General features: G+C 34.8%; 1 protein-coding gene across 4 annotated transcripts in view; it reads left to right on the top strand.

The window, feature by feature from the left end:
- The window catches only part of LOC106868704 (uncharacterized), a 91539-nt gene that overhangs the window by 34372 nt on the left and 42386 nt on the right, over positions 1–14781 (top strand). For 2 of the 4 annotated variants that reach the window (XM_089353034.1, XM_089353035.1), the window contains 11 exons: positions 700–753; positions 3494–3785; positions 4718–4948; positions 5370–5480; positions 5964–6066; positions 6423–6490; positions 8711–8781; positions 9023–9105; positions 10011–10088; positions 11225–11315; positions 12389–12514. In XM_089353034.1, the coding sequence (XP_089209160.1) occupies positions 3506–3785; positions 4718–4948; positions 5370–5480; positions 5964–6066; positions 6423–6490; positions 8711–8781; positions 9023–9105; positions 10011–10088; positions 11225–11315; positions 12389–12514 (1242 nt within the window). In that variant the 5' untranslated portion in view covers positions 700–753; positions 3494–3505. The remainder of the gene's footprint in view (positions 1–699; positions 754–3493; positions 3786–4717; positions 4949–5369; positions 5481–5963; positions 6067–6422; positions 6491–8710; positions 8782–9022; positions 9106–10010; positions 10089–11224; positions 11316–12388; positions 12515–14781) is intronic. The other 2 variants (XM_089353033.1, XM_089353036.1) reach the window with 1 other exon arrangement.

Here is a 14781-nt window from a genome sequence, read left to right as displayed (position 1 = left end):
ATATTATACATGGTTTACAGTTGGTGATTGAACTTTTGTTTACAAAGTTTAGGCCATAAATTTTATTTTGTGATTTTTTTGTCATATTCTACCCCTTTCCTGCTACTTCTCCACTTTTCCCTGTAGATAGTATTCAATACATCTCCAACATCATCTCTTTTCTCTCTCACCCTCACTGTCTCTCTGTATTTCTCTGACTCTCCTCCCCTTCTCCTAACCCTCTTTTATACTTTAACCTCTCACCTGGCTCACAGCCACTTCCCTCTTTTCCACTCTCTCTCTCTCAGCTTAGAAGCCTTTGTCTTGCAAGCTATGTGGTGACCCCACTGGTGCTACATAAAAAGCACCCAGTACACATAAAGTAGTTTGTGCTAAGAGGGGCATCCAGCCATAGAACCCATGCCAAAACAGACAATTGGAGCCTGGTGTCGCTCCTGTCGAACCAGCATGGAGAATGGACATTAAATGCTGATGAGAATGATTCACCAGTTTGCTGAAGCTTCTAAAATCATGCATCTAAGTAATAAATATTTCTCTCATCCCAGTGTATAGTGTTGATTAAGTAAAATTTTTCCAGCTTCAATTGAGTTTGCATCTAATAACAACTTAGTCTTAGTTTTCTATATAAATAATATTTGGTTTCTTTGATTTCATTGTAGCAATGAAATTTTCTAACTTTGTTTTGTTGTTTTGAAACAGGGAATTCGGTAATATTGTTCACGTGTTGGATCTACTTTTAATCCTGTGGCCAAGGTAAATGTTTCTGTTTTTGAAAACTCTTATCTTTTGAACCATTCTTTTTTTCCTGTTTTCATCTTTTGGACACTTGAATCTGCTGAACATATTCATTAGAGTTCCACAAACCTTACTGCTAACTAGTATCCCATGATAGGTTGTTCATTAGATTTTGGGCCAGGATAGTCAACCTTTAATCACCTTTTTTACACAACGTGATATTCTACTTACATAACGTGATATCTCTCTTACATAAAATAAATTGGTTTATTCAAAGTTGTCTTTCTTTCCATCGGTAGAAACTTTCTACACTGTTGTTAATCTATCTGGCTTTGGAGTTCAGAAATTTCCTTTACTGCCATGCATTTATGTGGAATATTTTAAAATTCTTTATTAAATATGACATCTTATCATTGTCTGAAGGCATTTTACTCTGTGTTTTAGTCCACCTAATTTTCTTTTCTTTCTGGTATCTCAAAATAAAAAGAGCAGTATTGTTTTTTAATGTTAATGGATTTTGCTAAATTTCCTCTGATGATGGGAAGTTCTTAAGAGTTTTCACCAGATTATTTTCCAAACATGTTGTTCTGATGTAGTTTTGCATGCTAATAATGAAAGTCACATTCATTTTTTTTTCTAGAAATTGATAATAAAAAAAACGTTACATGCATCTAAATATATGTAATTTTAGCTAATTGAAGCCTTGATTGCCGAATATAGCAAAAGTTGTGGCTGTTTGTTCACATGGGAACAGCACACATGAAACCATTGTATGATCTCTCGACCTGCTAGAAATAAGACAAATATTCCTTAAACTACACCATAATATCTTGAGGACAAAGACGACGCATAGTGCCACATCTAAATTAAAGTCAATCTCAAAGGATGTAACTTTTTGTCAAATTCACAAAACTTAAAACACTTAGTAGGCTCCACAAATTGGTTTTAAACGTACTTCTCCTTATAAAATTGTAAACAAAGTGTAAAAGTAAAAGGTGGTGGTGGTGGTGGTGGTGGAGAGAGTTGGTTTTCAGTGTTGTTGTTAAATGAATTTGTAGTGTTGATGATGATGATGATGATGGTATTGATGCTATTCTTTCTCCACTGCAAAATCTTGTGAAACAATTTTACCATAAGGAAAGAGAAAGCACATTTAATATCGAACTGTGGGACCCAGTAAGTGTTTCAAGGGTTGTGAATTCAATAAAAGGTTACATCTGTGGAGATTGACTTTAATTTTGATGTTATTAACAACATTCAACAATTGGAAACCATTTGGGCCTGCCTCAAGCGAGAAAATAAGTGCTGCATGGCACAATGTGCCATCCTTTTCTTTTTGTTTTTAGATGTTAGTGTATGGTTGTGATGTTCATAAGGAGAAAAGAACCATATATATAAACAAACATTCAAAGTGCACACATGCTGTGTGTTTAGCTTCACCTGTTAGTTGGCAAATCTCCTCTCATGTTAAAAGAAAGGCACATTGGATAATAAAAGATCAGATGGTCAAACTTTGGGATCAGGGCTAGCCTATAGTTAAACTGTAATAACACACATGCAAGTACTGTAAAAATCCATGTAATTTGCGTACCTGTGTAATTTACGCAGGTGATCTTCAGGATAAAATTTGTTAAAAAAAGCTTCTACTCATGTAAAATTTGCACCCAAAAGCTTTCAGAATTGCCGATATGGCCAGGGGAAAAAGGTTTTCAATTTAGTTGTATTTAGCATAATTTCCCTTACTTCTGATTAGATTTTATTAAATTTTCATTTAACAAAACTAATTTCTCTTTAACAGGTATTACATTGAAAGGTATTAAATTACAAAGTATTTGTGTTGTTTATAATAAACTTTATTTTACATTTCTTGCCCACAAATTGTAATCACAGGAAAAGTTGTTAATTACCAACAAAAAACAAAGCTGATAAATACACACAGGTGTTGCAAATTAAGTTTAATTACCTATAAACATCAGCTTGGATGACACTTTACTCAACTGACAGAAGAAGGTGATCAATCAAGCTGATTATGCAAACAGAATTATTTTCCGCCTATTCTTTTTGGAACCTTTGATATTGAGTTCCAAAATTTTAATCCCTTTCACAGTTACAAAATGTCAAGCAAACTTCAAAATTTGTCATTACCATTATTGAGCAGAACTTGCAAATCATTTACTGCAAAGGAGAGATTAAATATGTGCTACATTGCGATAGGTAGAAACTCCAAGCAATGTAAAATATGGCCCGGACTGTGTTTGCCAGCATGAACGTCAGACTTCAAAAAGTAGTTGACCAGTTAATGGTTTTAGTAAATTTATACAGAAAAAGCAAGCATTATACCGTCCAGCATAAATAAAAGTCAACTTCATTATGTGTATTTAAGCCATTGTTTTTTCTGTAAAAACCTATTCTGACATTAAATGAGTCAACTTCTGGTATGAATGTTTGTTTCGCATGTCTTTTTTCCAAAGAAAATCTTTGAAAAAAAAAAAAAAAAAATTCTGGCAACTATCTACTCGTGTAGTTTATGCATCCCTTAAAGTATATTTTTATTTTTGTGAAAAAAATGTGTAAATTACATGGGTTTTTACGGTAACTGATTTTGATGTCCAGCCTAGAGTATTTGAAAATATATGTAAAATAAGTTGAGGAACTAAATGAACCAGACTGTAATTGCAGTAATAACTAAGCTACTATTAATTCATTGTTACTTGATTTATATACACACATATATATTTTTCTTTCTTTCTTCCCACAGGACGCCAGTGCTATGCCTGCCCAGTCCTCTGAGAATATAACTGCAGTTGAAGAGGCAGTGTTTTCTTCTGTGGCTGGCACGGACAAACTTCACCATAAGTTGGCATCACTCTCTCAAAAAGTTCTCTTCAGTAGTATTGAATTCCAGCCTGCTCGAAAGGCACTCAACCTTCAGCAAGATTCACTCAAATCCAAATATATAGTCTTGAATACTATTAGACCCGATAAAACCCTGGCGATTTCAGCTTCTGCATCTTCTAACAAAAATTCACAAACAGAGAATGAAGAAAATGGTAAGTTTGGTGGTATTCTTTTTGGGTGTTATTTTTCTTTAAAGTTCATTTTCTTATAATTTTTCATTGATAGAGTATAGAACAAAATGCTTTGCAATATTTATTGTTCTTTATTTAAGTTTAAAATTTTCTTTGGGTTTATTGTTTTGTCCTTCCTTAGTCTATGAAATAATATCAAACATGCATTGATGTAATCAACTGGTCTTTTCTTCAAAATTGATGGCCTTATACCTATGTTAGAATTCATCATCATTTATATATTAAAAAAAAAAAAATCCTCTTTCATAATTTCTAATTCTTCCAGAAAGATGTTTTCATCGGCTGAGATAGAAATGTCTGTAAAGAACTTTTTTTTAGTCTTTCATCCTTTCAAGGGTCAGTAAAATATCTCACAGTTAAGAACTGAGGTTAATGTAACAAACCATATCCTTCCCTAAATGAAGACGATGCTTTCTACTAGAAAGCATCGTCATCATTTTTATGAAACTCATATATATGGAAGCCATATGGACCACAGATTGCAAGGGAAACTGATTTCCCTAAATGTCCCAGTGGCTTTCTGGAAGTTGTAGGCAATTTTGGAAAGCGGACATTAAATGATGATGATGATTAGAGCAGTGGAATGGCAGACTCTATACATGTTCTTTTACATTTTGATACCAGATTTCTTTACCTCTTATCCTTCTGGAGTTGAATTTGTACTAATGAGAGGAAACCAGGCTTGATGTTTTACAAAGTATACAGCTGTGTTGAAACCATGTTAGGATACCTTTTTTGCCTTCATTCAAATAAGTACCTGTATTATAGTAGTAACAGTTTGACTGTACACAACTTACAAGTCCATTATACTTCAGCCTAAGAAATTATTATTGTTGTTTCTAAAAGAAAATACTTGGCAGAATATGTTCTTTATATTATATTTTTATTTTCAGATACATCAACGATGAGTAATCAACGGGATGGTGATGGTCTGCCAACTCCCAGGTATGTTATCTACCCTGCAGACAAACTTTGCCTTGACTGGTGGCCTCGTAAAGTGCAGAAAGTTGGTGCTGGCTTGCACAACTTGGGCAATACGTGTTTCCTCAATGCAACACTGCAATGCCTGTCCTATACACCACCTCTAGTCAACCATTTACTTGGGGACGAACACACAAATAGCTGTAAGTAAACAATTTTTAGCTGAATTTATTCTTGTGGCTACTCTTTTCTTATCCATTTTTTCCCCAGTCTGTTTCCATTTACTTTTTCCTTAATTAACTTCTTCCACTTTATCGTTATCTACTCATTAACATTTTTCTGTCCCCTTTAACATTCCCTCCTTATTCATTTTCTCGTAGTTTGCTGTCCTTTTTCATCTCTTTCAGTTATTGTCTTTCCTTTTTGTTCTTATACACTTCTCCATTTCCCTATCTTCATCACTGTCCTTTATTTCCCTGTGTAACCTGTACGTCTTGCACTGTTGAGATAAAATGAAATGCTACTGAGATGAGAGATACACTGCTTGGGTGACAGACTCATAACTAACACAGGTAACAACCGTCCTCAGGAATATCTCTAAAGTCTTTATTTATTTTCTTACAGGCAAACAAGTAGGTTTCTGTATGATGTGTGAGCTTCAAACACACATACGACGCAGCTATGAAAATTCTGGCCATGCAATAAAACCTCAGTCTATTTTGCAAAAGTTGAAAGGTATGTTATGCAAAACATCTCTTTTACCTCTATTGTTTACTTAGTGTTAAGATTCTAGTTCTCTCTAATTACCTAAAATATTCCATATTTTTACCTGAAAGTAAGACCTTGGTGAATCCAAGTTATGAAATAGTTTCACATCTCCAGTTTTAGTAGTCTTAAATCACTTTGATAACTGATGTCCTTCAGAAAAGCACAAGTAATTTACAATTTCATTTTCTCTTCATTACATGGTCTATGCTGAGGTAAGATAATTGGAATTATAGAACATAATTTGTTGTGTATCCCCTTCCTTGTGTTTCTTTCCCCAAACGAGAGTGAGTTCAACTAAGTAAACTGGTATGTACATTATCTTTAGACATAAGCACAAGGCATTTTGTCCAATACCAACTTAGCACTGTCGAAGGTTTTATATTATGTATCAGTTAATGGTCCTTGATTTGTGTTACTATTTTATTAAATACTCTGTTGTCTCTTTTACAGTAATAGCTAAACATATGCACTTTGGTCGACAAGAAGATGCCCATGAATTCCTACGCTACTTGGTTGATGCTTTGCAAAAGTCCTGTCTGAATGGTTATTTAAAGTAATTTTCATTTTCTATTCCTTCTGTAAAAAAACAGCAGAAAAAACAACACTTCACACACTTACAACTTGCTTTTCTGTTTTTCAACATTGTTGACATTTATTTCTTTTGTTTATGAAAATTATTTCTGTCTGTGTCTGTGTAGTTTTGTATTCTTGAAGTTTAGTTTTCTGGTAGGTATCACAAACATCAGTTGGCTTTCCCAGTTCTGTAACAGCCCAAAGCATATGCGTGAGGTAATGCTTTGTTCATATAAAGGCTTTTTTTTTTTTTTTGGGTTAAAGATTTACAAGAAAGATTTTTCAGTTATGATGTGTATTCAAAGAAATGTTATTTGTGACCATTTTGCATTATAGGTTAGACAAGTACAGTAGAGAAACCACAGTAATCAATCAGATATTTGGAGGATTTCTGCGCAGTCAAGGTGAGTAAAGCAGCTGTTAAGTTTTACTGTTTCACTTGTTATTAATTATTCATAGTAATTAAATAACTTAGCTTTATAGTTGCAAATAAATGAGAAACTCTTATGATTTTGGTTAGAAACGTTTTATTTCCCTGTGTTTAGATATTGCGAGTTATTTGTGATCCAAATATATTTCCTTCTTTTATATGTAATGCTTGTTTACAACAAACTATTAATACAGATACAAGTATGGTTGCGTGGTGAGAAGCTTGTTTCCTAATCACATGGTTCCAGGTTCAGTCCCACTGCGTGGCATCTCAAGCAAGTGTCTTCTGCTATAGCATCGAGCAGACCAAACCCTTGTAGTGGATTTTGTAGACAGAAACTGAAAGAAGCTTGTTGTATATGTATGTGTGTGTATGTGTGTGTCAATCTACCACTTGGCAACTGATGTTTGGTGTGGTTACATCTCCGTAACTTAGCAGTTCAGTGAAAGAGACTGATAGAATAAGTACCAGGCTTTAAAAAAGTACTGAGGTTGATTTATTCAACCAAAAAAAACTTCGAGGCAGTGCCCCAGGGTGTATGCTTTTGTCCTCTGTGTGTATACACACACACACACACACACACACACACACATACATGTAATTTTTATGTATAAATTATTTTTGTATGAGAACGGGAATAGTAAATGATTACTAATGAGCTACTGTTAATTACTACTTCTCTATTAGAAGGTGGTGGTCATAGATGATGTTTGGAAATTCTGTACCAGTTGGGCCGGGAAGAGCATACTGAATTATGTACCAGGTGATAGGGAAGGGACTTAACCTCCATGGCCAGTGCTTCAACACTGGAATTTATCCTACATAAAATCAGGCTTCAGCATATAAACTTTTTCTCTGTGTCCACTGATTGGCATTGATAGGATTTAAGGTCAAGGACAATTGGAGTTGGCACTGAAGGGACCTGGTCTGAATGCTTGCAATAGAGTTAACTCTGCTGAAGACATTCAAGGACTAGGTTTGACATGGGCAACCTTACTCAAGAAGTGGGCTGCATGAGACATGGCTCTACTTCAGGCAGGACACGCTACTATATTATGTTACTTGTGAAATTAGATGTGTCATTCTGAAAGTTCTTGCCAGCCTGTTTGCTCTTGACTGGTCTAGGTGGTCTAGGTCTGTTACAGTATATGTTGTGTATATATATATACACACACACACATACATACATGTTCATATATATATATATATATATATATATATATATATATATATATATATATATACGTATACATATATATATATATATATATATATATATATATATATATATATATCATCATCATAGTTTAACGTCCGCTTTCCATGCTAGCATGGGTTGGACGATTTGACTGAGGACTGGTGAAACCGGATGGCAACACCAGGCTCCAATCTGATTTGGCAGAGTTTCTACAGTTGGATGCCCTTCCTAACGCCAACCACTCTGAGAGTGTAGTGGGTGCTTTTACGTGCCACTCGCATGAAGGCCAGTCAGTCGGTACTGGCAACGGCCACGATATATATATATATATATATATATATATATATATATATATATATATATATATATATATATATATATATATATATATATATACATACATACATATACACACACACACACACGCACACAAACATGATGGGGTGCTGAAAAGTTCCTAGTTTTAAGGGTATCACTCCTGGTTGGAGGCCAACCTTCCGAGTTCTTTTACAGGGATTAGAAATTTTGAATAAAATCATTATTAACTGATCCTCCTGTTTTTTTCTTTTACCTAAAGCCAGGAATTTTTCAGTACTTCATTGTATATATTTGTGTGTGTATATGTATATGTATGTACTCATGCACACATTGTGGACATTAGAAAAAAAAATTTTTTCTTCATTTATAAATTCCTCTCCCTTTCTTCAAATTGTAACTTAACCCTTTTGTTACCATATTTCTGTTTAGATGCTCTGTGTTTCTTTCAATTAATTTTAAATATAACAAAGAATTCAGTAAAATAACTTAGTTATCATTAAGCTAGAATTAGGAATATAAATTGTGACTAAGGTTTAGTGGAAGATTTTAATTCAGAACTTTTGAAAACAAGATATTTGTACTACCGGAGCCAGAGGTGGTTTCAGCCAGGTTGGTATCAAAAAGGTTAAATATCTGTTTTTGTCTTACTACTTTCACATTTATTTTTTTTTATTTTAGTTCAATGTATGCGATGTAAAGAGAAATCAAACACCTATGATCCATACCTGGATATCAGTTTAGATATAAAGGTAACTACATACATATGTCTCTCTATTTATCTTTCAATTTGTGATTTTTTTTTTTGTTGCCATGTCTCTCCACCTCCTCTGTCGTGCCTTTTTCAATTGGAAATGTTCTCTCATTCACTCTGTCTCATTCCTCTTTTTCATCATATTTCTTGTTTTGTTTTTCCTCCTTCTGATTCCATCTGTATTTTTTCTTTCTATTCCCACTCTCTGTCTTTTCAACAATTCCTCTGTATTTTCACAGAATGTACCATCTTTAGAACGAGCATTTGAGAAATATGTTACAGCTGAAGTTTTGGATCATGACAATTCCTACATGTGTACCAGGTTAGTAGAATTTTTTCCTCTCTAATTCTAGTCCTCTAATTCTCTGTTTCTATAAACTGTATGTTAGTAATAATCCATCATTGTGACCATGACAATGATGTGGAAGAGGATGATGATGATTATATTAGAGAAATTAATGTGTTAGATTCTTTCTACTTTGGTATGCTGCATGAGTTCAGATCTCTCAAAAGCTTGTTTCATAACACAAGACTTAATATAATCCCCTCGTTCAGAATAGATTTATTTAACTATAATAATTTCCCTAAAGTGCCCCTTTCTAGCAAGTAGGTGTAGTAAAAAGTTATTAGTAGATATGCAGTAGCAGTATAGGGGTAGCCTATCACTGCATCCACCATTTTTTGGTGATACCCTACTACTTGGAGCAGATGATGCCTCAACACCCCTCCAGTGATAGCCCTCAAAACTAAGGGTTTGTTTGGGTTGTTGTTGCTGGTGAGGGTTTTACGAGGTCAGAGTACAAATCCTACCTCAACCATGTTTAGTCACCTTTTGTGGCACCCAGAGGAAATGCTGGAGTCACCTTCTATGGCACACAGAAGAAATGTTGGGTCTCTTCTAGACCCCACACAGCATTAGAGCAATGTGAAACGAAGTGTTTTGTTCAGGAACACATGTCACCCAGTCCTGGAATTGAACCTCTGATCTGACGATTGTGATTGCAACTCCCTGACCACTGGTCCACATGCCTAGTGGTTAGTGTGGACATGGTAGTGCAGTAAATATGACTTTTGAGTTTGTGGCCTGGTTTTGACTCCCCTGTTTTGTAAAGGATTTTGGGAAATGTATGAGCAGCATGATCCTACTCAGCCCTTTTCTTTTTAAAAGTGTCTTCCCCCTTAATTCTAATGACTTACATTTCATTATAAATCCTTATTTTTTTTCAGGTGTCAACGCAAAGTAGTTGCTGAAAAGCGCTTTACCATCCATAAACCTTCCAATGTTTTAACAATTCAATTGAAAAGGTTTGTTTTTATTGATTTGATTTGCTTCTATAACCATTTATTGATTGTTGTTATTTGCTGATAATCAAGAGTATTTGAGTTTGTAAAAACAATACTGTATTAGATTAAATACCATACTATATTTAGTTTCATTCTTCTCCACATTCCAGAGTTTATCCTTTGCATCTTTCCATCTCTCATATATTAGGTACCAGTAATATACTGGAGTTACGTTATACTGTTCTTCTAACTCTGGTCGTTTAATAACCTAGTTGAATGGTTCTCAACGAGAATCCACAAGACCTTTGGGGGTCGATATAAAATTTTGTTGTTAAAAATTACTTGCAATAAATTGGCTATACTTCTACAATGCACAAAATATTTTCGCATTTTGTTTATACAATTCTTAATGATATTTAATTCATTAAGGAGCTCTCTCAACTTTGCCCAGCCTTATCTTATTCTCACAGCTACACTCTTGGTGCATCCACCTCTGCTACTAATTCAGTCTCCTAGATAACAGAAGCGATCTACTACCTTTATCTTACCCCACTGACAGCTGATGGAATCTATCTCCTGTGCATTTTTGGTGTTTATTGTACCTGTGCATTTTCCACTCACAAAAGTAATTTTCCCAGTTAACCTTCTTCTGATATTGTTGCACCTTTTATGTGCAGCAATATCAGATTGTTTTCTCGTCTGTGCTACAAATACATAAGCTTACACCGGGTGCATCTTATGGAGTTTCTACCTACACCTTTTCTACAGATCAAGCAGGGCCATCTACCTGAAGGATTTGTGATTTGTCTGCCTTCCTGCTTACTAAGACTTTGGTTTTTGCTAAGTTAACTCTAAGGCCCTTCAATTCTAGACCTTGCTTCCATACCTGCAACTTGTCTAGTTCTGAAAGTGTGAATGGCTATGAGGGTCCATCTGACTAAAATAGGAATCTGAGGGGTCCATAGGCGAAAAAAAAAAAAATGGTTGACAGCCACTGATTTAGTTTATCATTAAAACTGAACTGTAAATTATTCTTTCTACTTGTTCTCATAATACACTGTTTGTCTTTTGACTGTCAGATCGCAGAATATTCTTACTAACTGTCAAAAACATTTTACATTATATATTTTTCAACTAATTTGTTGTAATATTTTCAGATTTGATTACAACCGGTACTTTGGCAAAATTGTCCGGCACATCAGCTTTCCAGAGAAACTTAATCTTCGTCCTTATATGAGTATTAGACAGGTAAGGGACCATTTCTATCTTGTTGTTTTCTACTAATCTAGCTTCTTGAATATATTGAGGCAGGGTATTTGTACTATTACCAAATACTATATACATATATATGTGTGTGTCTGTGTGTTAGTGTGTTTGCCAAAATGAATCCTCATTGGTTTGGCACAGCTCTAACTTGATTGTTTGCATATGTCCAAAGCTTACACCGGGTGCATCTTATGGAGTTTCTACCTACAATTTTTCTACAGATTGAGCAGGGCCATCGACCTGAAGGTGATTTGTGATTTGTTTGCCTTCCTACTTACTATGACTTTGGATTTGTCTACCTTCCTACTTACTAAGATTCTGCATGTTCTTTCAACTTGCTGCTACTTCCTGTTGTTCTATACTACTTGGCAAGACTGTCTGTGGCATGGATGATAGCAAGTTTGTCCACTAAACAAGGGATATCTGTGGATATGATTTAACTTGGTGAATTGGCGGCATTGTTATGACTGGAATACCATGAAGTGGATGGTTGCTTATTTTGTCCTAATTTTTGTGAATGGAAGTATTGTCAGAGAGCACTGAAGTAGCTTTTAACCCTTTAGCATTTACACTAGCCATATCTGGCCAAAGTTCTCTACATGTTTTATGTTCAAACTGACCAGATCTGGCCTCTCACACCAGTCCTACAATGTAATTCTAAAAATGACATTGGCCACATAAAACGTGTCCATGCTGGAGTCACATAAAAAGCACTTAGTATGCTCTGTAAAGTCATTGGTAAGGGCATCCAACGATAGAAACCTTACCAAAAACAGACTGGAATCTGGTGCAGCCCTCTGGCTTGCTAGCTCCTGTCCAGCGATTCAACCCATACCAGCATGGAAAACAGATGTTAACTGATGATGAAACACTCACATTATTATAATCTCAAATCTTGCAAGATAATGCATGATTAATTCAATAAGCATTACATTTGATAGGTTAATGTGAATGCTAAAGCATTAAGCCATCAGCTGAATCAAAATTTCTCCAGTTGCTCAAGATTTCAACCGATAGATTCTTCAACCATTACTGCAAACTTTTTCTTCTTTCAGGGTGAATCACTGATGTATAAACTCTATGCTGTACTTGTACATACTGGTCATTCCTGTACATCTGGTCATTATTTTGCATATGTACGGCCTTCCAACCAATCTTGGTATTGCATGAATGATAGTTCGGTAAGTAAATTATTTTCTGTTTTTCATTCTGTTTTGTATCACCTGATTCATTACATATGCACATCAAGCATTAACATACAAGCTAAAACTCAACTACATTTGTTAACTGAACCACGTACAGTGCAGATATCAGCTAAATATTAAAATCACTATATTGTATTGTCTGCTGTTGTTGGAGACCTGTGCATTACCATTTGATTGTTTTCTCATTTGTGCTACAAATACATAAATATCAGAGGATGCAACTATGTATTTTTTATCTTTTACTTGTTACAGTCATTCGACTGAGGCCATGCTGAGGTTACCACTTTAAAGAGTTTCTAGTTGAATGAATTAACCCCAGTACTCTTTTTTTTTTTTTTTCTCAATCCTGGTACTTACTCTTTTGGTCTCTTTTGCTGAACTGCTAAGTTTCTGAGATGCAAACACATCCAAAACTAGTTGTCAAATAGTAGTAGGGGACAAACACACACACACGACTGGCTTCTTCAGTTTCTGTCTACCAAATTCACTCACAAGACTTTGGTCTGCCTGAAGCTATAGTAGAAGACACTTGGACACTTGCTCAAACAAAGTGCCATCCAGTGGGAATGAACCTGGAACCATGTGGTTAGAAAGCAAACTTCTTACCACTCAGCCACATTTTTTTTATAGTTATTATGGCAATTTTTAGCTGAAATATAAGGCATTATTATTACAGTCTTAAAGGTGGTGAACTAGCAGAATCGTTAGCATGCCGGGCGAAATGCTTAGAGGTATTTCGTCTGTCGCTAAGCTTTGAGTTCAGATTCTGCCATGGTCGACTTTGCCTTTTATCCTTTCAGGGTTGATAAATTAAGTACTAGTCAAGCACTGGGGTTGATGTAATCAATTATCTCCCTAGCCCAAATTTCAGGCCTTGTGCCTGTAGTAGAAAGGATTGTTATTACAGACTTAATTGTTTTTTGCTTAAGCAATTACAATTCAAATGTTGTTTTTCATTTTCAAAAAGAAATGTAATTTTAATGTTTCTGCTCCAAACTGTGTAAAATGTTATCTTAAAAAATAAATTACTTCCGAAAATATTATAAGCTTTCTCTGTATATAGACTACAGAAAATAGTCTAATATTAGGGCATATAAACCCTTGATTTTATTTTTTTGTCCCCCACCCCCTATCAATGTGTTTATATACCCCAATATTTGACCAACCAAAACCTTGGGAGTGGATTTGCTAAATGGAAACTGAAAGAAGTTCATCTTTATGTGTGTGTGTTACTGTCTCTTTGTTTTGCTATAGTATGATAGTTGTAATCAAGTGTCACTGTCAAGCAAGTGGTGTCCTTTGTTTCCAGTCTTCTGTGAAAAGCATGTCTGGTTTTGGGAACTGGTGAAGGTTGGCAACAAGAAGGGCATTCAGCCATAGAAAATCTGCCTCAACAAATTCCATTTGACCCATGCAAGCATGGAAATGTGGATGTTGCAACAATGATGATGTCTTAAGAGATATTAAAATTAATTGTATGGTATTTATTATGTATGTGCACACACATTAGTATACCCATGCTGTCAAAGATTAATGCATTTTGGAAATGAACTGGCTGGAACTTTAGTTAAGTGAATTGTCATAATATACCCTCTTTATATATGACAAAAACTTGTTAAAACACATAATATATTGCAAGGTTAGGCTCTAATCAAAGCTCACTTACTAAAAGTAGTTTATCAATCAATGTAGCATGCATTCTGTACAAATTATCACTGTGACATGTTCTATATGTAAAGCTGTTACTTAGTGATATATACTTATATCACTGTGTATTTTTATGTTCGGTTATAATAATAACGATTTTACATCGCTCTGAGGAGTTAGTTTATAGTGTATGAAGTAGGGTACAAATTTATTATTCTGAAACAAAAATATTATTGGCAGTCACTTTGAAGTTTCAGCCATCCTGCGTCTAACCTACTCTGATGGACACAGCTAAACATACACACCTGCATACAAAGAACCACATACATGAATAAATTCTAAACAATAACACAACCCCAAATTCAATCAATAAAAATTTCTCCAAAACACTTCTCCATAACAACCCACACTCAAACCTCATTACCACTCCACTCAAACTCACGCACTCAGAATTGAGGGTATATAAAGCCAATAGTAACTCTTACGCATTGTAGTCCAACAATGGCTTAACTGGCTGAAACTTCTAAGTCTCTGTCAACAATATTCTTGTTTAAGAATAATATATCACTATATGTCAGTTTTCCAGTATATCAGCA

Source organism: Octopus bimaculoides, chromosome 5 (genome assembly GCF_046866305.1).
Source record: "Octopus bimaculoides isolate indiv1 chromosome 5, ASM4686630v1, whole genome shotgun sequence".
Classification (NCBI taxonomy): domain Eukaryota; kingdom Metazoa; phylum Mollusca; class Cephalopoda; order Octopoda; family Octopodidae; genus Octopus; species Octopus bimaculoides.
Note: the sequence above shows the minus strand (reverse complement) of the source record. Positions and strands in the feature narration are given on the sequence as shown.